Raw genomic sequence first — 17065 nt, forward strand, 5'->3', positions numbered from 1 at the left:
GCATCTTGGTGTTGGTCTCCACAACACTCATTCCGACGCTTGGATCGATGTCGGAATCGGAAAAGGACTTACCCATAGGCCTACGATCGGCCTTCCGCCGCCTACTCTCAAACCAAGACACATGACCCCCAATGCATAGATATCTGTGGGTCTTTCAACCGTGGTTAGCCGGTACGGCTTCAGACGGTAGGAAACTAGCGGCGCAATGGGTTCCAATGTATGCGAACCACCGCAGCGCAATTCTCTTTCGTCTTCCAAGAGTAGCTCTTGCACATACACAAACGTACAATTACCATGGCTGAGCTCTCAAGAGAAGAGCTAGATGAGATCTATGCGTTCGCGGTGGATCTGGGGAAGAAGGCAGGGAAGATGCTTATGGACGCCGCCCAAGCAAGAATGAACAGCGAGAGCACAACAACAGAAGAAAAACAACACGTACAAAAAGAGAACGCAGTAGACCTAGTAACAGAAACCGACGAAAACGTCGAAGCCTTCATCAAGACGAAAATCGAAGAAAAATATCCCTCCCACAAGTACATTTCCACTTCCCCCTCTCCCCCCACCTCCCTCGCGCAATCCACCTAACAATTCCCAGATTCATCGGCGAGGAAACCTACTCCAAAAACTCCTCGCGCAACTACCTAATCGACGCCTCCCCAACATGGTGTGTCGACCCCCTCGACGGAACCGTAAACTACATCCACCTCTTCCCCACCTTCTGCACCAGCATCAGCTTCATCCACAACAACAAGCCTCTCATCGGCGTCATCTGCGCTCCCTTTACGAACCAGCTCTTTACCTCCTGCGCCGGCCGTGGCGCCTTCCTAAACGAAACCCAGCGCCTCCCACTCATCCAGAAACCCAGCATACCGCCCATGCCCGCTAATGCGCCCGCTGGCTGCGTCTTCGCGTGCGAGTGGGGCAAGGATAGACGCGATGTTCCCGACGGGAATATGCATCGGAAAGTTGAAAGTTTTCTTAACATGGCTGCGGAAATTGGGGGGAGAGGGGGTAAGGGAGGCATGGTACATGGAGTTAGGAGTCTGGGGAGTGCAACGCTGGATTTGGCGTATGTGGCTATGGGTGGAGCGGATATCTGGTGGGAAGGGGGGTGTTGGGAGTGGGATGTTGCGGCTGGGATTGCGATTTTACAGGAAGCTGGGGGTTTGGTTACTACGGCGAATCCGCCTGAGGATTGGGCGAATGCGCCGATTGAGGAGGTGGGATTGGGAAGTCGGTTGTATTTGGCTATTCGGTGAGTTTTCTCTCTTTTCTTTTCTTTTTCCCTACGCCTACTACGTGGAATATGGAGAAGTGAATTTTATGTGGAGAAGTGCTGACTTTGAGATTTTTCTTAGACCTGCAGGACCATCTGCGACGGAGACGGGACGTCAGAGTCAAGAAAGAACGGTACGCGAGGTATGGAGGAGAGTACGACATCTAGACTATTCGCGTCCAGGAGCATAGAGTCGGTTATCAAGAAATCACGACAAGCGTATAGAAGTATATATCAATGTTCATTTTTTTTGCTCACTCAAGTCATAAGTATGTATTTTACAACCTCGCCTCACTCAACTTCCTCGCAATAGCCTCTTGCACCTTTTCCACGGGCAACTCCCTCACCTCCCTCGCTGTCCAATACCGATCCTGCTCCAACCCCTGATAAATCAGCGCCTCGGTCCCCAGTACGATCTGCCACCCCTCATTCTTCCCTATCTCTGCAATCTCGGTCCATGTAGTAGGGTGGTAGCACATCTCCAGCAGTGCGCCCTTGTGCTTTTTTTGCAAGAAGCAGTTGAGGATGTCCCGCGCTTCTATCTCCTGTAGTGTCACGGGCGAGAAGTTGGGGACGCAGGATACGATTGCGCCGACGCCCGGGAGCGATTGCGCTTGTGAGAGGGTGGAGACGTGGACGAGGGAGGAGCCGTAGCCGCGGGCGTTGCATTCGGAGATTACGGCTGAGACTTCGGCGGCGTCTCTGTTTACCTATTTTTTTGAATTTGCATTAGCGAATTCACTCTAAGATGTTGTTGTTGCTGTTGTTCATATTGTTGCAAATCGATTCCCATCAATGGGTTTGTGGACTGGGGAAACTCACAAGATAAATTGCACTGGCTTTCATCCATTTTCTCAGGGCGTAAACGGCACTTCGTGCTGCGCCGCCGCCGCCAATGACGAGAGCGGGTCTGTTTTCGTATTTTGAGGCGTCGATGTTGTAGGCGAAGGCGTCGCGGATGCCGATGACGTCGGTGTTTGTGCCCATGTAGAGCCGTTTTCCTGTGGAGGGATCTTCTTGGATGAAGAGGGTGTTTACAGCACCGACGTCACGGCCTTCTTCTGTTAGGCCGTCGAGATGGGGGAGGATGGCGACTTTGTGGGGCATGGTTACGGATGCGCCTGTTGGAGAAGGTTAGGATTTGATGTCGTTGGGTTGGGATGTTGGCTTCTTACCGTAGAATTGTGGGTGTTTGATTAGTTGGAGGAAGAGAGACATGTCTTTTGATTCTAGAGGGTATTGTGCCCAGTTTAACCCTAGCCCATCGTATACAGTCTTGTGTAGTAGGGGCGACATTGAGTGTGCAATTGGGTGGCCGAAGAGGTAGCCATGGCGCTCTGTTTGGGATACGTCTGGTATTCTGGTTTCTGTTGATTCGGTGGACATTGTTGACGAGTGGAGTTATGTGATTGGGGAGTGGAGGGTTCGTGCTGTTTCACGACAAGTGTAGGTTATTGGTTTCTTAAAGTTGCAGTTGAATTATCGTACGTAGTATTATTAAAGTGGGGTGTAGGTAGATTATCAAGTCTGTTCAAAGTGCTGCTCTCAAGATAGATACTACGTACGCCTTCTCCACTAAAGGCTTCCCAGCTCGTACCATCATGTCCGATGCCTAGTCCCACAAGCCAGAACTGGAGCGCTTGAGCCCCGGAAAAAGAGACGCTGTACGTGGAGAAAGGTGCGTGTATGTTGTCAAGATCTAAACTAAGGACCGAAGTTCTGCTGGCGTTTGCGTGTAGTGTCCAATGAACAGAGCGACAACGGCCGCTAAACCTCGCGTATAAATGCGATTCCGGGCCCTGCATCACTACCCACCGCCTGGATAATACCAGCATTTCCCCATTAGGCACGAAAGGCGTGCAAATTGCAGTCTTGGGACGCGATCCGACGCGCAGGCCTGCAAATGCACTTCCCCGCAATCGCTCGAATCTTAGATCTGCTGGAAGAGAATGCGAAGATTCATCCGGGTCAGGATCTTACCACCACATTCCTGATGAACCCGCACCACGGCCAATCAAGCAACGTCAAATTCAGTTTGACATCCTCACAGGTCATACTCCATGCGGAGTCCGACGCCTTCTCCACATCTTACTCCGCAAAAGAGCACGTTTTTCTTAGCCAGGGGTATATAGTATAGGTGCAGGCCGATCTCTACTTTATCAAAGCCATTTCTTTTTTCATCGCCTTGCCGGCAGCTGCTTCTCCTAGCCTGGCTAGCAACCTCATCCTACATTTCATCAACACTGTCTGAGTTTCGGAAGCCAAACCAGACAGCACCTTCATCATGGGCATACTCGCGCTTGTCGAGGACAGGCCGACGCCAAAGGCCGTCTACAACTGGCGAGTCTATACAGCAGCAAGTGTCGCATCATGGGCGGCTTGCATGATCGGATATGATTCAGCTTTCATCGGTACCACACTGGCACTTCCTTCGTTTGTCGAGGAGTTCCGCTTCAAGGAGATGACTACGTCACATCTCAACACTACCAAAGCCAACATTGTCTCCGTGTACCAAGCGGGTGCTTTCTTTGGTGCTTTTGGCGCATATGTGTCGAGTCATTATGTCGGTAGGAAGAGGTCTCTAATTCTCTGGACTCTGATTGTGAGTTGGTACCCCAGGCGGCATTGTTCTACGAGAATCAAACTAACGAGACGTGCCATCTAGTTCATGCTAGGCGCTGGTATGATGCTTGGTGCTAATCGCGAAAGAGGTCTCGGTCTGATTATCGGCGGTCGCGTTCTCGCTGGACTTGGCGTAGGCGGTTGCAGCAACATGGTACCCATCTACATTTCTGAGCTGTCGCCACCGGCTGTGCGTGGACGACTGGTTGGTATTTATGAGCTTGGCTGGCAAATCGGTGGACTGGTTGGTTTCTGGATCAACTACGGTCTTCAGGAGACCATGGCACCTTCACACCGTCAATGGCTCATTCCATTCGCTGTACAGCTCATTCCCGCAGGATGCTTGCTCATGGGTGCTCTCTGGATGCCAGAATCCCCACGATGGTACTTGGCAAAGGGAAAACGCGAAAAAGCGATCAAGGATCTTTGCTGGCTTCGCCAACTACCGCAGGACCACACATACATCATCGAAGAGCTCGAGGCTATTGACCATCAACTGGAGCATGAGAGGGCCACTGTTGGTCCAGGTTTCTGGAAGCCGTTCCTGGCACTCAAACAACGCAAGGTGATGTGGCGTGTCTTCCTCGGTGGCATGCTTTTCCTCTGGCAAAATGGATCCGGCATTAACGCGATCAACTACTACTCTCCGACTGTATTCAAAAGTCTAGGTGTTACCCAGGGCTTCCTTACCACAGGTATTTTTGGAGTCGTCAAGACAGTCATGACATTCGTCTGGCTCATCTGGCTCATTGACTATCTTGGTCGTACAAAACTTCTCATGATTGGCGCATTTGGCGGCTCTCTATGCATGTGGTACATTGCTGCCTACATCAAGATTGCTCAACCCGGAAGCAACCCGTCCGGCGACCTTTCACCGGGAGGAATTAGCGCTATTTTCTTCTTCTACCTATGGACTACTTTCTACACGCCTTCTTGGAACGGTACCCCCTGGGTCATCAACTCTGAAATGTACAGCCAGCAAACCCGATCTCTAGGCCAGGCGTTCGCTGCGGCAAACAACTGGTTTTGGAACTTTATTATCTCGAGATTCACTCCGCAGATGTTTGCCACCATGGAATACGGTGTCTACATGTTCTTTGCTTGTCTCATGTTGCTCTCTATTCCTTTCGTGTAAGTGTTGCCATCCACCTTGCCTTTTACCACAAGCATAATCTAACAAATCCCAGCTATTTCTTGATTCCAGAGACAAAAGGTATTCCGCTCGAGCGTATGGACGAGCTTTTCGAGATCAAGCCTACGCACAAGGCGCATGGCATCATGGTCGATTTGTTGGCCGAACACGAGAACGAAACTATCGCACATAGAGACGAAAAGCAGATGACAGATGAGCATATCACAATGGCTTAAAAAGTCGTATAGATATACAGGGATTTCAGACAGTCGGCGCACTGGACCATGTTGTTTGAAATGAAGTAGTCTAATGAAAATATCATGACCAAGTACACCAAGCATTTGAATGAACTGATAACTACGTGGACCCCAAAAATCCTCCGAGAAACCCCCCAAGTCCTTCTTCGATAACCACATATATCACAATCCCAACCACATCTGATCCACACACACACCCATATCCACACCGTCGGCTCTCCTTCCATGCCCTCCCCATAAAATCCACCTGCACGCCAAGTCCCCCATCCTCAGACCGCCCCGCACAAACCCAAATCCATTCCCCAGAATGCGCCCGAGCAGCGAGCCACATCCAACCTAGCAACTCTGCCGGGTAAAAATCCTTTTCCGCCCCGTTAGGTCGTCCGTTTACGTCACCACCTTGCTCCCTTCATCCTACCCTGCAGTACCCTTGCAATCGCAGCCTACACACCTTGCAGACGCAGACGCAGCAAGAACGCAACGGCATACTCCGGCTGTAAAAGGCCAGCGCAGTATCTTTACCTCGAGATAGCGGCGGATACCATCGGGGATTGATGTCGGTTGCATTGATTCGCGAGTAGTGTGGGCGTGCATGGCGTCAGCGCGCGTTCTGGGGATAAGGAATGCTGCCAAGGGTGTGGTTTGGCTGGGTGCTAACGCTGGGGATAAAGGATAATTCTTCTGTAGGAATGAGGGAGGCAAATAATAACGTGCGTGTTTACGTTCTAGGAGCGTTTGTGTGTTGATCAGGTGGTGAGATGTGGGGAAAGGGTTTTGGGACTTGGGGTGTTGGTTTATTAGTAGAGTGGGTGGTGCTTGTTTGGATTTAACTGGTTACTATTGAGAATCTTCGACTGTTTACGATTGCAACTATCTTCAGCATTCTATTTTGTATTCTAATTTATACCATTACACATTTAGCACTGCGAAAAGATGCCGCGTCGTCTTGGTATTTCGTCCATGTCGCTAGGCCGGTCCTACGCTGGCCACAGTCTCAAGCACAAACTTTCCATGGCCGCGAAGCATGGGATTGAAGGTATCGAGCTCTTTTTTGAAGACCTGATTGATCACGCTGGTTCCGACTCGCCCTCTGCTCTTCTCGCAGGCGCTGCTTCTGTCCGAGATCTCTGCTCCTCTCTAGGCCTTGAGATTATTTGCCTGCAGCCATTTATGCACTATGAGGGCCTTGTGGACAGAAAACGGCATGAAGTAAGGGTTCAAGAGATGAAGTTGTGGATAAAGCTGGCCCAGGTGCTCCAAACGGATATCATTCAAATTCCGTCGTCTTTCCTTCCGGAGGATCAAATCACCTCCGACATGGAGCTCATCGTCAGCGACCTCAAGGAAATTGCAGATCTCGGACTCCAAGAGTCGCCAGTGATGCGGTTTGCGTACGAAAGCTTGGGTTGGGGTACACGTGTGAATAAGTGGGAAGAATGCTGGGACGTTGTAATGCGGGTTGATCGACCCAACTTTGGCATCTGCCTCGACAGCTTCAACATCCTTGCGAGAATATACGCCGATCCTACTTCAGAAACGAGGAAAACCCCGGATGCAGAAAAAGAGGTTCGCGACTCGATGCAACGGCTTGTCGAACGAATCAAGCCACATAAGGAAAAGATTTTCTTTATCCAGGTAGTCGATGCAGAACGGCTCGCGCAACCCCTGGTACTTGGCCATGAATTTTACAATGTAGAACAACCGGCTCGCATGTCATGGAGCAGGAATTGCAGGCTCTTCTACGGTGAGACTGCACGTGGAGCGTATTTGCCGGTACGAGACGTTGTACATACCATCATCAAAGAGGTCGGTTATGATGGATGGGTCAGTATGGAGCTCTTCAACCGAATCATGAACAGCACAGATCATGCGGTTGTTGAAGAATTGGCAGAGCGTGCTGCAGAATCTTGGAGGAAATTGCAACAGGATTTGGGGTTCATTGGGGGCGTGTCGCCTGGTTCACAGAAGTCGGCAAATGTGCATGGTAAGAGGGGACAAGAAACCAACAAGGTCATCCGGGAGATTGAAGTTGCACGCCTTTAGCGCATGAGCTGATTGTTTTCGTTTGTTCTCATGATACCAATATTGATAGCGTAGTATGTAAACAACCAGTCTCCAACCGGACTGGTTCTCTTCGCAACCGTGTATATTAAACCATTTCTAGTAGCGAGCCAATATATGTTTCAGAAGTCTTGGGGTTCAGATGTCTCAACCTGTTTCGTACAGCGTGTTAAATGGAAGTTGCGTAGAATTCTGGTTATCATCCTGTGCTGGTTGCGGACCCGCAGTCAAGAATCGAGTAGGATCTGTCGCCAGTAGATCGGCCATACTTATCTCTGCAGAAAACCCTAGATTTTCCATAAATTGAGGCTGGTTCTGTAGCTTTTTCGCTCCATGCTCTGAAGCAAAGTCGTCGAGGAAGTTCCCCAAATCTCCCGAAATCAGAGCGTTATAAGGATCGTGAGATTCCGGCATCAAGATATTCATGGTAAAGTCAAACGGGTTGAATAGGTGTTGATTACCGGCTTCTTGTGCGATGTTCATTGCAGGCAGAAGGCTATCTACATGCGTTGAAGAGCCAGATGGTCGCTGATATCCCTCGATGAAAGGCTCACCCATGTTCGGTATGGGGAACGAAGGAGATGCTTGCACTAACCCTGAGACATCTTGTGGTATGTTCTCGTGTGAGTCTGTTGCTTCTCGAGTGCCTGTGGATGCTTCTTCTGGTCGGCCCAATGACTGATCAAGGCTGGTAAATAGCTCACGCATCTTGGTGTGTGTTGTCTGATCAAAGACCAGAGTTGAACTACTCTTTTTGATACTCTTAAGCAGACAAAAGACAATGGCAGGTATTCTCACAGCTCCGAGCTGGGCATTCATTGTGCTGAGCACATCCAGGGTTTGCCGAAACCAGTTATGAGAAGGAACAAACGCCAGTGCAGTTACGCAGTAGGTGAATCGAAGTAATAATGCAGGTGGTGTCATGGGAGTAGAGTCTTTTCGAATATAGTCGAGTTTCTGTGGCAGCGAAGACTTCCATACCTCCAGACGGCTAATCATCTCATGCAGGAAGTTTGGGGCATTTTGAGGACGTGTAGTGCTCCCAAATATGTCTACCAAGTCCAGGAGAGCATTGAATGTACTCAATGATAAGGTCGGTGATGGCGGCTGGTGAACTGATAACGCTCTCAGCTGCCCATTCCAAGGTTGCCATTCTTCCATCCCATCCTCTTCTATCTTCCCCATCCAATCTAGATCAGCTTTTTCGAGATAAGGACGTAATTTCAATTGTGAAGAAAGCAGAGTGTCAAGGACGAAACAGCTAGATAGGATATGGTTTCGTTGAGTCTTGTTCATATTCGGTGGGTTTGTGGTGGTCAGAAATATTCGCAAAGCAGTACCGACAAGACGCCAGGCAGCACTGAACAATTTCTTACTGATATTAAAGACGGCGAGATTTAGCAGGGCCTTGACATGATCAAGACCAAGTTGTCCCAATTCGTTGGGGATGAGAAGCCTAGCGACATCATAGAACTTCTCAGGTTGTGCATCTCGTAGATCGGCGTTTGTATTTCTGGAGTCAATCTGAAGAGACCCTACTGCAAATATACTCCACATCTCGGCATGACTTCCAGAATTAGGCATGTCGCAAGATAACTCTAGTCCATGTTCAGGATAGGAATAGGACAACTTGAGTATCTCTAGTTTATCCGCAATTGGTAACCAGCATTGCGTATATGTGCAATAAGTCTCCAATAGTTTCCATGAGTCTGCAGGTAGTGGAATAAGTGCCGAGGGAATCACAGATTGCTGCACACTGGGAAAGAGAAAGTCCGACAATGAAGGTCTGGGTGTCTGTTCTGGTACATGACTTGGGGCACTAACCGATGGAAACTGTCTACATTAGTATACATTTTGATACGCATTTTCTAGTATCTTACCGATTGATGTGATTGAGCTCCAGGCGTTGTCTGATTAAAGGTTGAATCTTCTATGTCCACGTCGCTGTCGTCATTGGGGCTTGGTTGCTTTTCCTCTCTCGTTTCTATTTGTTCCCCAGCTAAGGCCTTGGTAAGGTCCTGACAGAATCTGCTCTTGGTCCAGCTTTTGTATAATCGATTTGACTCCTTAGTGCCTCGTGCAAGCAAAATAGTATTCTCTTGGAACAATTGGTTGTACACCGTTGTCTCGATTTCGGGGTTTCGCTGAAATACAAATGCTAATGTTGTTTCAAGGCCACGTATATATCCAGGTTGTAATCCTCGTTTCTTTGGGTTTGAAGTGTATGTGCAGTCCCGTTTGTTGTCTACACAGGGTGAACAAGTGGGTTGGTTGCCATCGCATTTCTCTCTGGCAGTCCTGCATTGATCACAAGCTCTGGATACTCGGAATCGTTTTACGGGAACATCTGGTGAGATTATGCGGCGCTTATCTTGGCTTCGCGAAGACATCAATCGCGTTTTGCTTTTTTGTTGCGGAAAGATCAATTAGGTAAGTAGGTGTTGCAGCATAACTCCAAATCTTCGTTAGCAGAGGAATCTGAGACTCAATCTAGGCCCGGGTAAGCAGGCATGTTTGCCTGGGCCGAAGAAATCCATGTAAATGACCGAATGATGGTGAGTGGAGAAAGCTGGGGAAGGGTTCCCGTAGTAGGATAAAGATTTATCCCGGGAAAAGCGGGGAGAGCCGATGTCACGTGACTCGCCAGGACAACAAGCGATTCCAAGTCGATGTGATACTCAAAGTCATTCATGCTTCGCGATCAGAAACACATCGGCAAGATTGAGGGCCATGGCTTCTGTGAAGGTCGGTACCAAACGCTCATTCGCGACAATGAATATAGAAAGTCGATCAAGAGATGGGCGCGGTTCGCTGCCAACGCCGTCTCCACCGGCGTCGAAACAACGAAGTCTACCCAATTCGGCAAGGTCCACACCATCACCTCCTCAGCATGAGTTCCGACGGGTATTTGATTCGAGGGCATCAATTGTTCTCATTGGAATGCATGGAACAGGAAAAGCAACATTGGCCATGATGGCATCTGTAATCTGTCAAAAAAGAGTTATTGATATGGAAAGCGTCTTTCATTCTGCCACCGGCTTTTCAACAACAGCATACCGGAAACAATACGGATCTTCAAATCGCAGCCTTCGCCAGGAAGAGATACTTCGCGATGTAATTCATAATCACAGCAAAGGCGCCATCATTGTTTGTAACGGAAGCTTTCCGTTGGACAACAACACCCAGTCTCTATTACGCGAATTCTCAGCATCACACCCCGTCATTCATATCACACGAGATACCCGCAGCATACGTGAATATCTGGAAACCGACGAAGCTAGAGTCCAAGAACTAGTCGCTATCAGCACACCCGTGTTCCGACGGTGCTCAAACTATGAATTCTACAACATCTCTGAAACGAATGCTTCACATCTTTCCGTCGCTCCTGCCCAACAACGCTCTGTGCCGGCTTTTCTAACACTGAAAAGAGCGGAAAGAACTTTTTTCAAGTTTTTGGCTCGCATCCTGTCGCCTAGGGGTACCCCTGGAAGCACAAAAAGCGATACTCCAACATTAGATCCCGGTTACTTCCCCTTATCACATATCGACTTGGAGCTAAGAAACTACACATGTGCTGTGCAAGTACAACTCTCAGACCTCACCTCCGACAAAGTTGATATAGAAGAACTAGAATTCGGCAGTGATGCCTTCGAAATTGTAGTGGAACCCAAGCAACTTAGTGCAGACTACGCTGAGGACATTAGCAAAAGCATATCTCGGGTCCGCAGGAGTACCGTCACGCCAATCGTATACCATGTCATGCCTATATCAACAAATTCAAGCTACTCCGTAACAGCGTATCTTGCTAGCTTATGGCACGGTCTACGCATGGCACCAGAGTTCATAACAGTCGATCTCACCATGGATGAAGAGCTGATACAAGCCGTTGTCGCATCCAAGGGGTCGACAAAGATTATTGGTCATCTACACGCTGCAATGGACTGGTATGATGTATTTTGGCTGGAAAAATATGACACGGCAATGCGGCTGGGGTGCAGTATCGCACGCTTTACACGCCCGGCCAACTTCATGGACGACAACGCAGCGATCCAGTCGTTCCGAAACACGATCTACGCAAAGTCTCGGAGGATACCAATGATATGTTATAATACTGGCAGGGCAGGACGCCGCTCTGCTTGTTTCAATCAGGTTCTCACACCAGTTATCCCAGAAAAGCTGAGGAAAAGTGATAGCTTCAAAGAACGAGCTCAGGAAAATCCGGAAACGTCATGGCTCACTGTAACAGAAGCTACGCACATATTATACGCTTCATTCACCTATGATCCAATGAAATTCTACATCACAGGTGCAGCAACAGCCTACAGTCTAAGTCCAGCAATGCACAACGCCGCATACCGAGCCTGTGGGATGCCACACCACTTCGAGAGCATAGAAACCAGGAACCTAGACGACATCATCCAGAAGCTAATCCTCCAACCGGATTTCGGTGGCACAGCAGTGAGCCAACCCTTTAAAGTTGACGCCCTCGCCCTCACCCACGCAGTCAGCCGCCACGCCCGCGCAATAGGCGCCATCAATACCCTCCTCCCAATCCGCCATCTGAACGCAGATGGCACCATCCCCAACGCAGAAAGCTTCGAACTCTTTCAAGAACGCAACCAATCCGGCCCCGTGAAAGCCCTCTTCGGCGACAACACAGACTGGATCGGCATCCGCTCATGCATCCGACGCGGTCTCTCCCCCGCAAACGCTGTCCGACCCTCCATCACCTCCGCCCTCGTCATCGGCGCAGGCGGCATGGCCCGCGCCGCAATCTACGCCATGCTGCATCTAGGCATCAAAAACATTGCCATCTTCAACCGCACAATTGCACACGCTGAAACGCTAGTCACGTACTTTACACAGCTGACAGCGAGTCCCGAAGCAGCAACGCTATTTCCCTCTTTCGTACAAGATACACAGCCTACATTCCGTATCCTGTCCTCAAGAGACACAGCGTGGCCGCACGACTTCCGCTCCGCAACTGTCATCGTATCCTGCATCCCCACGCACTCAGTTAATGGCGAGCCATCGCCTGATTTCACGCTGCCGAAGCACTGGATGCAGTCGCCATCGGGAGGCGTGGTGATCGAGCTTGCGTATCGCACGCTAAATACGCCGCTGACGAGGCAGGTACGCGGGGAGGCTGCTGCGTCGTCGTCGTGGATTTGTCTGGATGGCCTGGATCTTTTGCCTGAGCAGGGATTTGCGCAGTTTGAGCTTTTTACGGGGAAGAGGGCGCCGAGACGTATTATGAGGGAAGAAGTGTTGAGGTGTTGGACGGATGAGAGGGGGAGGTCGAATCCGGGGATGGTGAGGACCAGGTTGCAGGCTATGACGGAGCAGGAGCCTTGATGGAGGATGATGAGGATTGATGGTATGGAGTTTGAGGTGCAGTTGGTAAAACAGGGGAAATGAGCGTTTTTGACAGTATTGGATGCGTTTACTTAGTGATAGGGCAGGAGCGTGTCACATATCAGTCATTTGAGTGCAGGGCGGCAAAATTTGTATTGCTCAGAGGTGACAATGGCAATTGCCATCTATACCAGGTTGGGTAGGGTTATAGCATTATATGTGTAGAATTCCAAGGGAGACCAAAAGTCGGTTTTGCATGTTTCGATTTTTGGAGTTACTCCCATTGGGTGCCCTTTAACCGCTGCATAAGATATTCCACCTCGACTTCTTTCGTCAAGGGAATCACCCAATCCTGTTGTGACATGTCAGTGCGCGTATGTAATAGGATTCAGAGTCACACATGCCTTGTACATGGCAACCACAGCATCGGCATTTACTTTTGAAGAGCCATTGGCGCCGAGGTCAGGGTCGGTGCCGTACGTCTTTGCTTTTAACCTCAGTCTCTCGAGCACTTTTTTCTCAACGGCAGCATTTGTGATAGCCTCGTCAATACCCTTCCGGTCCTCGTCCTTGATCAGCTTGACAAAGCGCTCCGTCTCTTGCTGGAACTTTGCCTCGGCAACGAACTTTCCAAAGTGTATCCTCCGCGACAGAGCTTGGATGGTCAAGACATCGCAGGTGGCAGAAGACCCATAGTTTTCTTGCGACTCGCCCCGGTCTCCACGCTCGGTCTCCAGACAGGCAGCGGGCAGGATGTGCTTTATGTAGCAGTCCTTTAGCTTTGCATTTACATTGACATGGTTAGGATGCAGAATCTGTGGGTAGTTGATGGGCTTGAGAATGGGTTCCTGAAGGACCTCTGGAAAGAAAGGGTATTCGTCGGGGGACTGGTAGCGGCGCACGAGGGACTGGAGACGCTCTTGCTCACGGAGCATCCAGTCAAACAGACTAGTGTTGGGTTCGCCAATGTCGACGCCACCTGGGCGATAGATAGTCTGATTCAAGGGGAATTGAACGCGCTCGATCAGGTGAAAGGTGATTGTATCCTCGAGACGGCTAGTCGAGGGTCAGCTGGTGACTCAGGCGCGATGGGCGGGAGACATGTACATAAGCTGGAAGCGGATGTTGGCAAGGTCGAGCGCCTTGGAGGCATCGGAGAGGTCAATGGCAGCGTCCATAGTGGGAAGACGGCGGGAACAGCGCGAGGGTATATGTCAGAGAAGATAGCCATGGTGGCCAGCGATGTGTTAGACAGGACATACAGGTCAGACTAAGACCCGACCATCGGCGCTGAGCTTCGGCGGATGACGCAGCGGGAATGCCGACCAACACCAAGGACAAGGCCTGTCGCTCGTATCCATGCCCTCAGTAGATACTATCGCGCCTCACACGCCCTTGACCTCACGCCCGCCGCCCTTCCGGCCTGCCCCTCTGCTACCATCGGTGGATGATGACATAACCAAGCCCGTTGCACTACTGCGTTTGCTCGTCACCGTCCCGCCCGCCTGCTCGCCCGCCCCCTCCACCCACCAGCGCTCGGATGGCCTCGTCAACCGCCCGCAATGGATCACCAGCCCGCGGACGCTCCACCAGCCCGCGCTCCCCCAGATACTCGCAGCACTTTGACGATGACCAGCAACACCAACAGAATAACCAGCACCACCCGCAGCGCCCCGAAGAAGCAAGCTTTATAGACTCGCTGCCAGATGTAGACAGCCCCACTGCAATTTCTCCCGCCGCACACAGCGTCGTGCTAACATGCTCGCTAGACCCGCCATCTGCAGGCCTTTGGCAAAAAAGTCACGGCGACGGCTGGCAGTCTAATTGGCGCAGAGGGCGTCTCCCAGCACTATCACAACGCCCTCGGCGAGCTCCATCGTGAGCTGCGACGGCCCTTGATGCAGCGCTCCGTCTTTTCCTTTGCCCAGACCACACCCCGCGAGCTCGTGCGCTCGCGCATATCCGTCCCCGAGATCCAGCAGCGCGCCCTCGCCTACATCCCAAACGACCTGCTCGCAAATATTCCAGAAGATAATAGCGAGTTTTCGCTGTTCCAGGGTTTCGAGGCCTCGCTGCCAGACAAGCCCAACAGCATCCTCCCCTGCTCCTCAGGCGCCCGCCACAACGCGCGCGGCCAGCGACTGATAGGCGCCGGCGTCGAAGATGACGACCCCAGTGTACCCCCCTCGATGCGCAAGCTCAAGACGCAGCGGAGCTCAATGGCCCACCGTCTCGAGATGATGGGCGTGCGCAAGCACATGTGCGTGGCCGAGATTCATGAAATCGACAACAAGATTGCCAACCTGAACACGATGCGCAAAATGGTCATTGATCGTCTGGCGGGGCTCGAACTCGAAGAGGGGGAGCTGGAGCAGGATCTGTTAACTGTGGATAACCAGATCGAGGACCTGCAGGAAGAGTTGGACGATGAGGCGGCCTTAGCACCCAAGACAGCAGGATCGCAAACAAGTGATGAGCAGTCAGAAGGCAAGGGCGAGTTCATGTCCGAGTCAATATACCAAAAGATACCCTCATCGCCCAAGACAAGAGGCAAGGCCAAGCGCCTCTCAAAGCGCATGTCCATGCCCGTTCTGCACGAGCATCTGCAATCAGGATCTAAGATCAAGGAACTGCCGGCACATATGGAATCTATCACAGCTATGGACTTTGACGCGCCGTGGGGCATGATGGTCTCGGCTGCCTTGGATGATACCGTACGCGTATGGGACCTCAGTGCTGGACGGTGCATAGGAATGCTCGAGGGTCACCTCTCTTCGGTGCGCTGCCTTCAGGTCGAGGACAACATTGTCGCCACTGGTTCGATGGACGCTTCGATACGGTTGTGGGATCTGAGCAAAGCCGAGTATGCGCCTATGGACAATCGGATAAACAAGCAAGATGAGGAAAGTGATGACGGTCTCGCATTCGAAAACGCAGAAGACGCGCCCCCCGCGCCGCCGTCGACTAGCATGCAAGACTGCCCCATGTTTTCTCTGGAATCGCACGTTGACGAAGTCACGGCACTCCACTTCCGCGGCGACACATTGGTTTCTGGTTCTGCTGACAAGACGCTCAGGCAATGGGATCTTGTCAAAGGACGCTGTGTGCAAACGCTGGATGTGCTCTGGGCCGCTGCGCAAGCAACCGCCGCAAACACGACCAACAGTGGATGGAAGCAGACTGGCCGCGCTACTGACAGTGCTGCTGATTTTGTCGGAGCCATCCAAGTCTTTGATGCTGCACTCGCCTGTGGTACCGCAGATGGAATGGTTCGCCTGTGGGATCTGCGAAGCGGTCAGGTACACCGGAGTCTAGTTGGCCACACTGGCCCTGTCACTGCTCTGCAATTCGACGATGTTCACCTTGTCACCGGTAGCGCCGATAGGAGCATTCGCGTAAGTTGGGGTCAGTCTTACACACAATCATGCCGCTAACCTGGAATCTAGATTTGGGATCTCCGAACTGGCGCCATCGCCGATGCTTACGCCTACGACCACCCTGTAACCAGCATGATGTTCGACTCGCGTCGTATTGTCAGTGCAGCTGGCGAGGGCGTGGTCAAGGTCTACGACAAGACGGACGGTAGACACTGGGACTGTGGACCCGGTGCCAACGAAGAAGACACGACAACACACTCCATCATTGAGCACGTGAGAATCAAAGATGGCTATCTCGTGGAAGGACGCAAGGATGGCACAGTTGGCATATGGTCGTGCTAGAAGTAGCGGAGTGATGGTGGCTTAAGAGATGGATGTATATACGATTGGAGTGTACGCATACATGGCCAGGCATGAACATGGTGATGGTGTTGTACGACTAGAAGATGATCTTTGCCCTCGTTTGCTGTATTCTTAACGCCTGGGCGTTTCTATACACGGAACATAGTATGTCTATGTAGAATATTATCTTTGCGATTCTCCTTTCTGAAATAGTTGGGCGACTGTCGTGTACGTATGTGGTAGTGCGTGCAGAATACCTGGTTGGCAGGCATGCAGGGATCGCCGGCAAGCTCCGAGTTCAGCCATCAACCCATCATTAGAGGTGCCGGACGGGCCAACGCCGCGGACGGGCCAACGCCGGATTTCTCCCCAACAGTACTATCACAAACTTGAAGCTGTAGAGCTCTACATAAAAGCTATTATCGCGAGAAACTCTAGTATAGTAATCTCGTAGTATTGTTTATTTGATCTATCTACTGATATTTGATTGGCAGCTTGATGGGGCGGCCTGAACGCGAGCGTGGTGATGGTGGTGCAGCTGATCGATTAGCTCGCTGCGCACCACCACTACTACTGCCAACGATAATATTCTTTGATGCTAGCTCAGTAGAGCGCTTGAAGGTAGGCTTCTTTCCCCTTTGTG

At 51.0% G+C, this 17065-nt stretch overlaps 8 protein-coding genes across 8 annotated transcripts; 5 read left to right on the forward strand and 3 right to left on the reverse strand.

The window, feature by feature from the left end:
- The first annotated feature begins 235 nt into the window (after positions 1-235).
- Positions 236-1537, forward strand: COCSADRAFT_32664 (uncharacterized protein). Its single transcript, XM_007696168.1, has 3 exons — positions 236-533; positions 596-1255; positions 1359-1537. The coding sequence occupies exons 1-3, from the start codon at positions 295-297 to the stop codon at positions 1465-1467; spliced, it is 1008 nt and encodes a 335-aa protein (XP_007694358.1). The 5' UTR covers positions 236-294; the 3' UTR covers positions 1468-1537.
- COCSADRAFT_107251 (uncharacterized protein) lies at positions 1516-2822 on the reverse strand. The gene is made up of 3 exons (XM_007696990.1): positions 2452-2822; positions 2099-2397; positions 1516-1986 (listed from the first exon to the last, which is right to left on the reverse strand). Exons 1-3 carry the CDS (start codon positions 2660-2662, stop codon positions 1555-1557), a joined length of 942 nt encoding a protein of 313 aa, XP_007695180.1. The 5' UTR covers positions 2663-2822; the 3' UTR covers positions 1516-1554.
- A 591-nt stretch (positions 2823-3413) lies between these two features.
- On the forward strand, positions 3414-5369 carry COCSADRAFT_132488 (uncharacterized protein). Its single transcript, XM_007696991.1, has 3 exons — positions 3414-3878; positions 3942-5029; positions 5086-5369. The coding sequence occupies exons 1-3, from the start codon at positions 3561-3563 to the stop codon at positions 5264-5266; spliced, it is 1587 nt and encodes a 528-aa protein (XP_007695181.1). The 5' UTR covers positions 3414-3560; the 3' UTR covers positions 5267-5369.
- Positions 5370-6195: 826 nt separating this feature from the next.
- On the forward strand, positions 6196-7488 carry COCSADRAFT_32668 (uncharacterized protein). The gene has a single exon (XM_007696169.1). It carries the CDS (start codon positions 6221-6223, stop codon positions 7328-7330), a length of 1110 nt encoding a protein of 369 aa, XP_007694359.1. The 5' UTR covers positions 6196-6220; the 3' UTR covers positions 7331-7488.
- A 7-nt stretch (positions 7489-7495) lies between these two features.
- COCSADRAFT_76883 (uncharacterized protein) lies at positions 7496-9738 on the reverse strand (the record flags this gene model as incomplete). The annotated part of the gene is made up of 2 exons (XM_007696992.1): positions 7496-9181; positions 9229-9738. 2 exons carry the CDS (start codon positions 9736-9738, stop codon positions 7496-7498), a joined length of 2196 nt encoding a protein of 731 aa, XP_007695182.1.
- Positions 9739-10120: 382 nt separating this feature from the next.
- COCSADRAFT_76920 (uncharacterized protein) lies at positions 10121-12703 on the forward strand (the record flags this gene model as incomplete). Its single annotated transcript, XM_007696993.1, has 1 exon — positions 10121-12703. The coding sequence occupies one exon, from the start codon at positions 10121-10123 to the stop codon at positions 12701-12703; it is 2583 nt and encodes an 860-aa protein (XP_007695183.1).
- A 274-nt stretch (positions 12704-12977) lies between these two features.
- Positions 12978-13881, reverse strand: COCSADRAFT_166970 (uncharacterized protein; the record flags this gene model as incomplete). Its single annotated transcript, XM_007696994.1, has 3 exons — positions 12978-13055; positions 13108-13759; positions 13811-13881. The coding sequence occupies 3 exons, from the start codon at positions 13879-13881 to the stop codon at positions 12978-12980; spliced, it is 801 nt and encodes a 266-aa protein (XP_007695184.1).
- Positions 13882-14030: 149 nt separating this feature from the next.
- Positions 14031-16625, forward strand: COCSADRAFT_195739 (uncharacterized protein). Its single transcript, XM_007696995.1, has 3 exons — positions 14031-14411; positions 14473-16098; positions 16150-16625. The coding sequence occupies exons 1-3, from the start codon at positions 14244-14246 to the stop codon at positions 16420-16422; spliced, it is 2067 nt and encodes a 688-aa protein (XP_007695185.1). The 5' UTR covers positions 14031-14243; the 3' UTR covers positions 16423-16625.
- The last annotated feature ends 440 nt before the right edge of the window (positions 16626-17065 follow it).

Source organism: Bipolaris sorokiniana (genome assembly GCF_000338995.1).
Source record: "Bipolaris sorokiniana ND90Pr unplaced genomic scaffold COCSAscaffold_1, whole genome shotgun sequence".
Taxonomy (NCBI): Eukaryota; Fungi; Ascomycota; class Dothideomycetes; order Pleosporales; family Pleosporaceae; genus Bipolaris; species Bipolaris sorokiniana.

Excerpts from the sequence above, each read along its gene's own strand:
- COCSADRAFT_32664 (XM_007696168.1), top strand. The coding sequence starts at position 295 with ATGGCTGAGCTCTCAAGAGAAGAGCTAGATGAGATCTATGCGTTCGCG. Across the intron at positions 534-595 it reads GAAAAATATCCCTCCCACAA|ATTCATCGGCGAGGAAACCT; the intron begins GTACATTTCCAC and ends AACAATTCCCAG. Across the intron at positions 1,256-1,358 it reads CGGTTGTATTTGGCTATTCG|ACCTGCAGGACCATCTGCGA; the intron begins GTGAGTTTTCTC and ends GATTTTTCTTAG.
- COCSADRAFT_107251 (XM_007696990.1), bottom strand. The coding sequence starts at position 2,662 with ATGTCCACCGAATCAACAGAAACCAGAATACCAGACGTATCCCAAACA. Across the intron at positions 2,398-2,451 it reads CAAACACCCACAATTCTACG|GCGCATCCGTAACCATGCCC; the intron begins GTAAGAAGCCAA and ends CTTCTCCAACAG. Across the intron at positions 1,987-2,098 it reads AAGCCAGTGCAATTTATCTT|GTAAACAGAGACGCCGCCGA; the intron begins GTGAGTTTCCCC and ends TCAAAAAAATAG.
- COCSADRAFT_132488 (XM_007696991.1), top strand. The coding sequence starts at position 3,561 with ATGGGCATACTCGCGCTTGTCGAGGACAGGCCGACGCCAAAGGCCGTC. Across the intron at positions 3,879-3,941 it reads TAATTCTCTGGACTCTGATT|TTCATGCTAGGCGCTGGTAT; the intron begins GTGAGTTGGTAC and ends CGTGCCATCTAG. Across the intron at positions 5,030-5,085 it reads TTGCTCTCTATTCCTTTCGT|CTATTTCTTGATTCCAGAGA; the intron begins GTAAGTGTTGCC and ends AACAAATCCCAG.
- COCSADRAFT_32668 (XM_007696169.1), top strand. The coding sequence starts at position 6,221 with ATGCCGCGTCGTCTTGGTATTTCGTCCATGTCGCTAGGCCGGTCCTAC.
- COCSADRAFT_195739 (XM_007696995.1), top strand. The coding sequence starts at position 14,244 with ATGGCCTCGTCAACCGCCCGCAATGGATCACCAGCCCGCGGACGCTCC. Across the intron at positions 14,412-14,472 it reads TTATAGACTCGCTGCCAGAT|ACCCGCCATCTGCAGGCCTT; the intron begins GTAGACAGCCCC and ends CATGCTCGCTAG. Across the intron at positions 16,099-16,149 it reads GCGCCGATAGGAGCATTCGC|ATTTGGGATCTCCGAACTGG; the intron begins GTAAGTTGGGGT and ends CCTGGAATCTAG.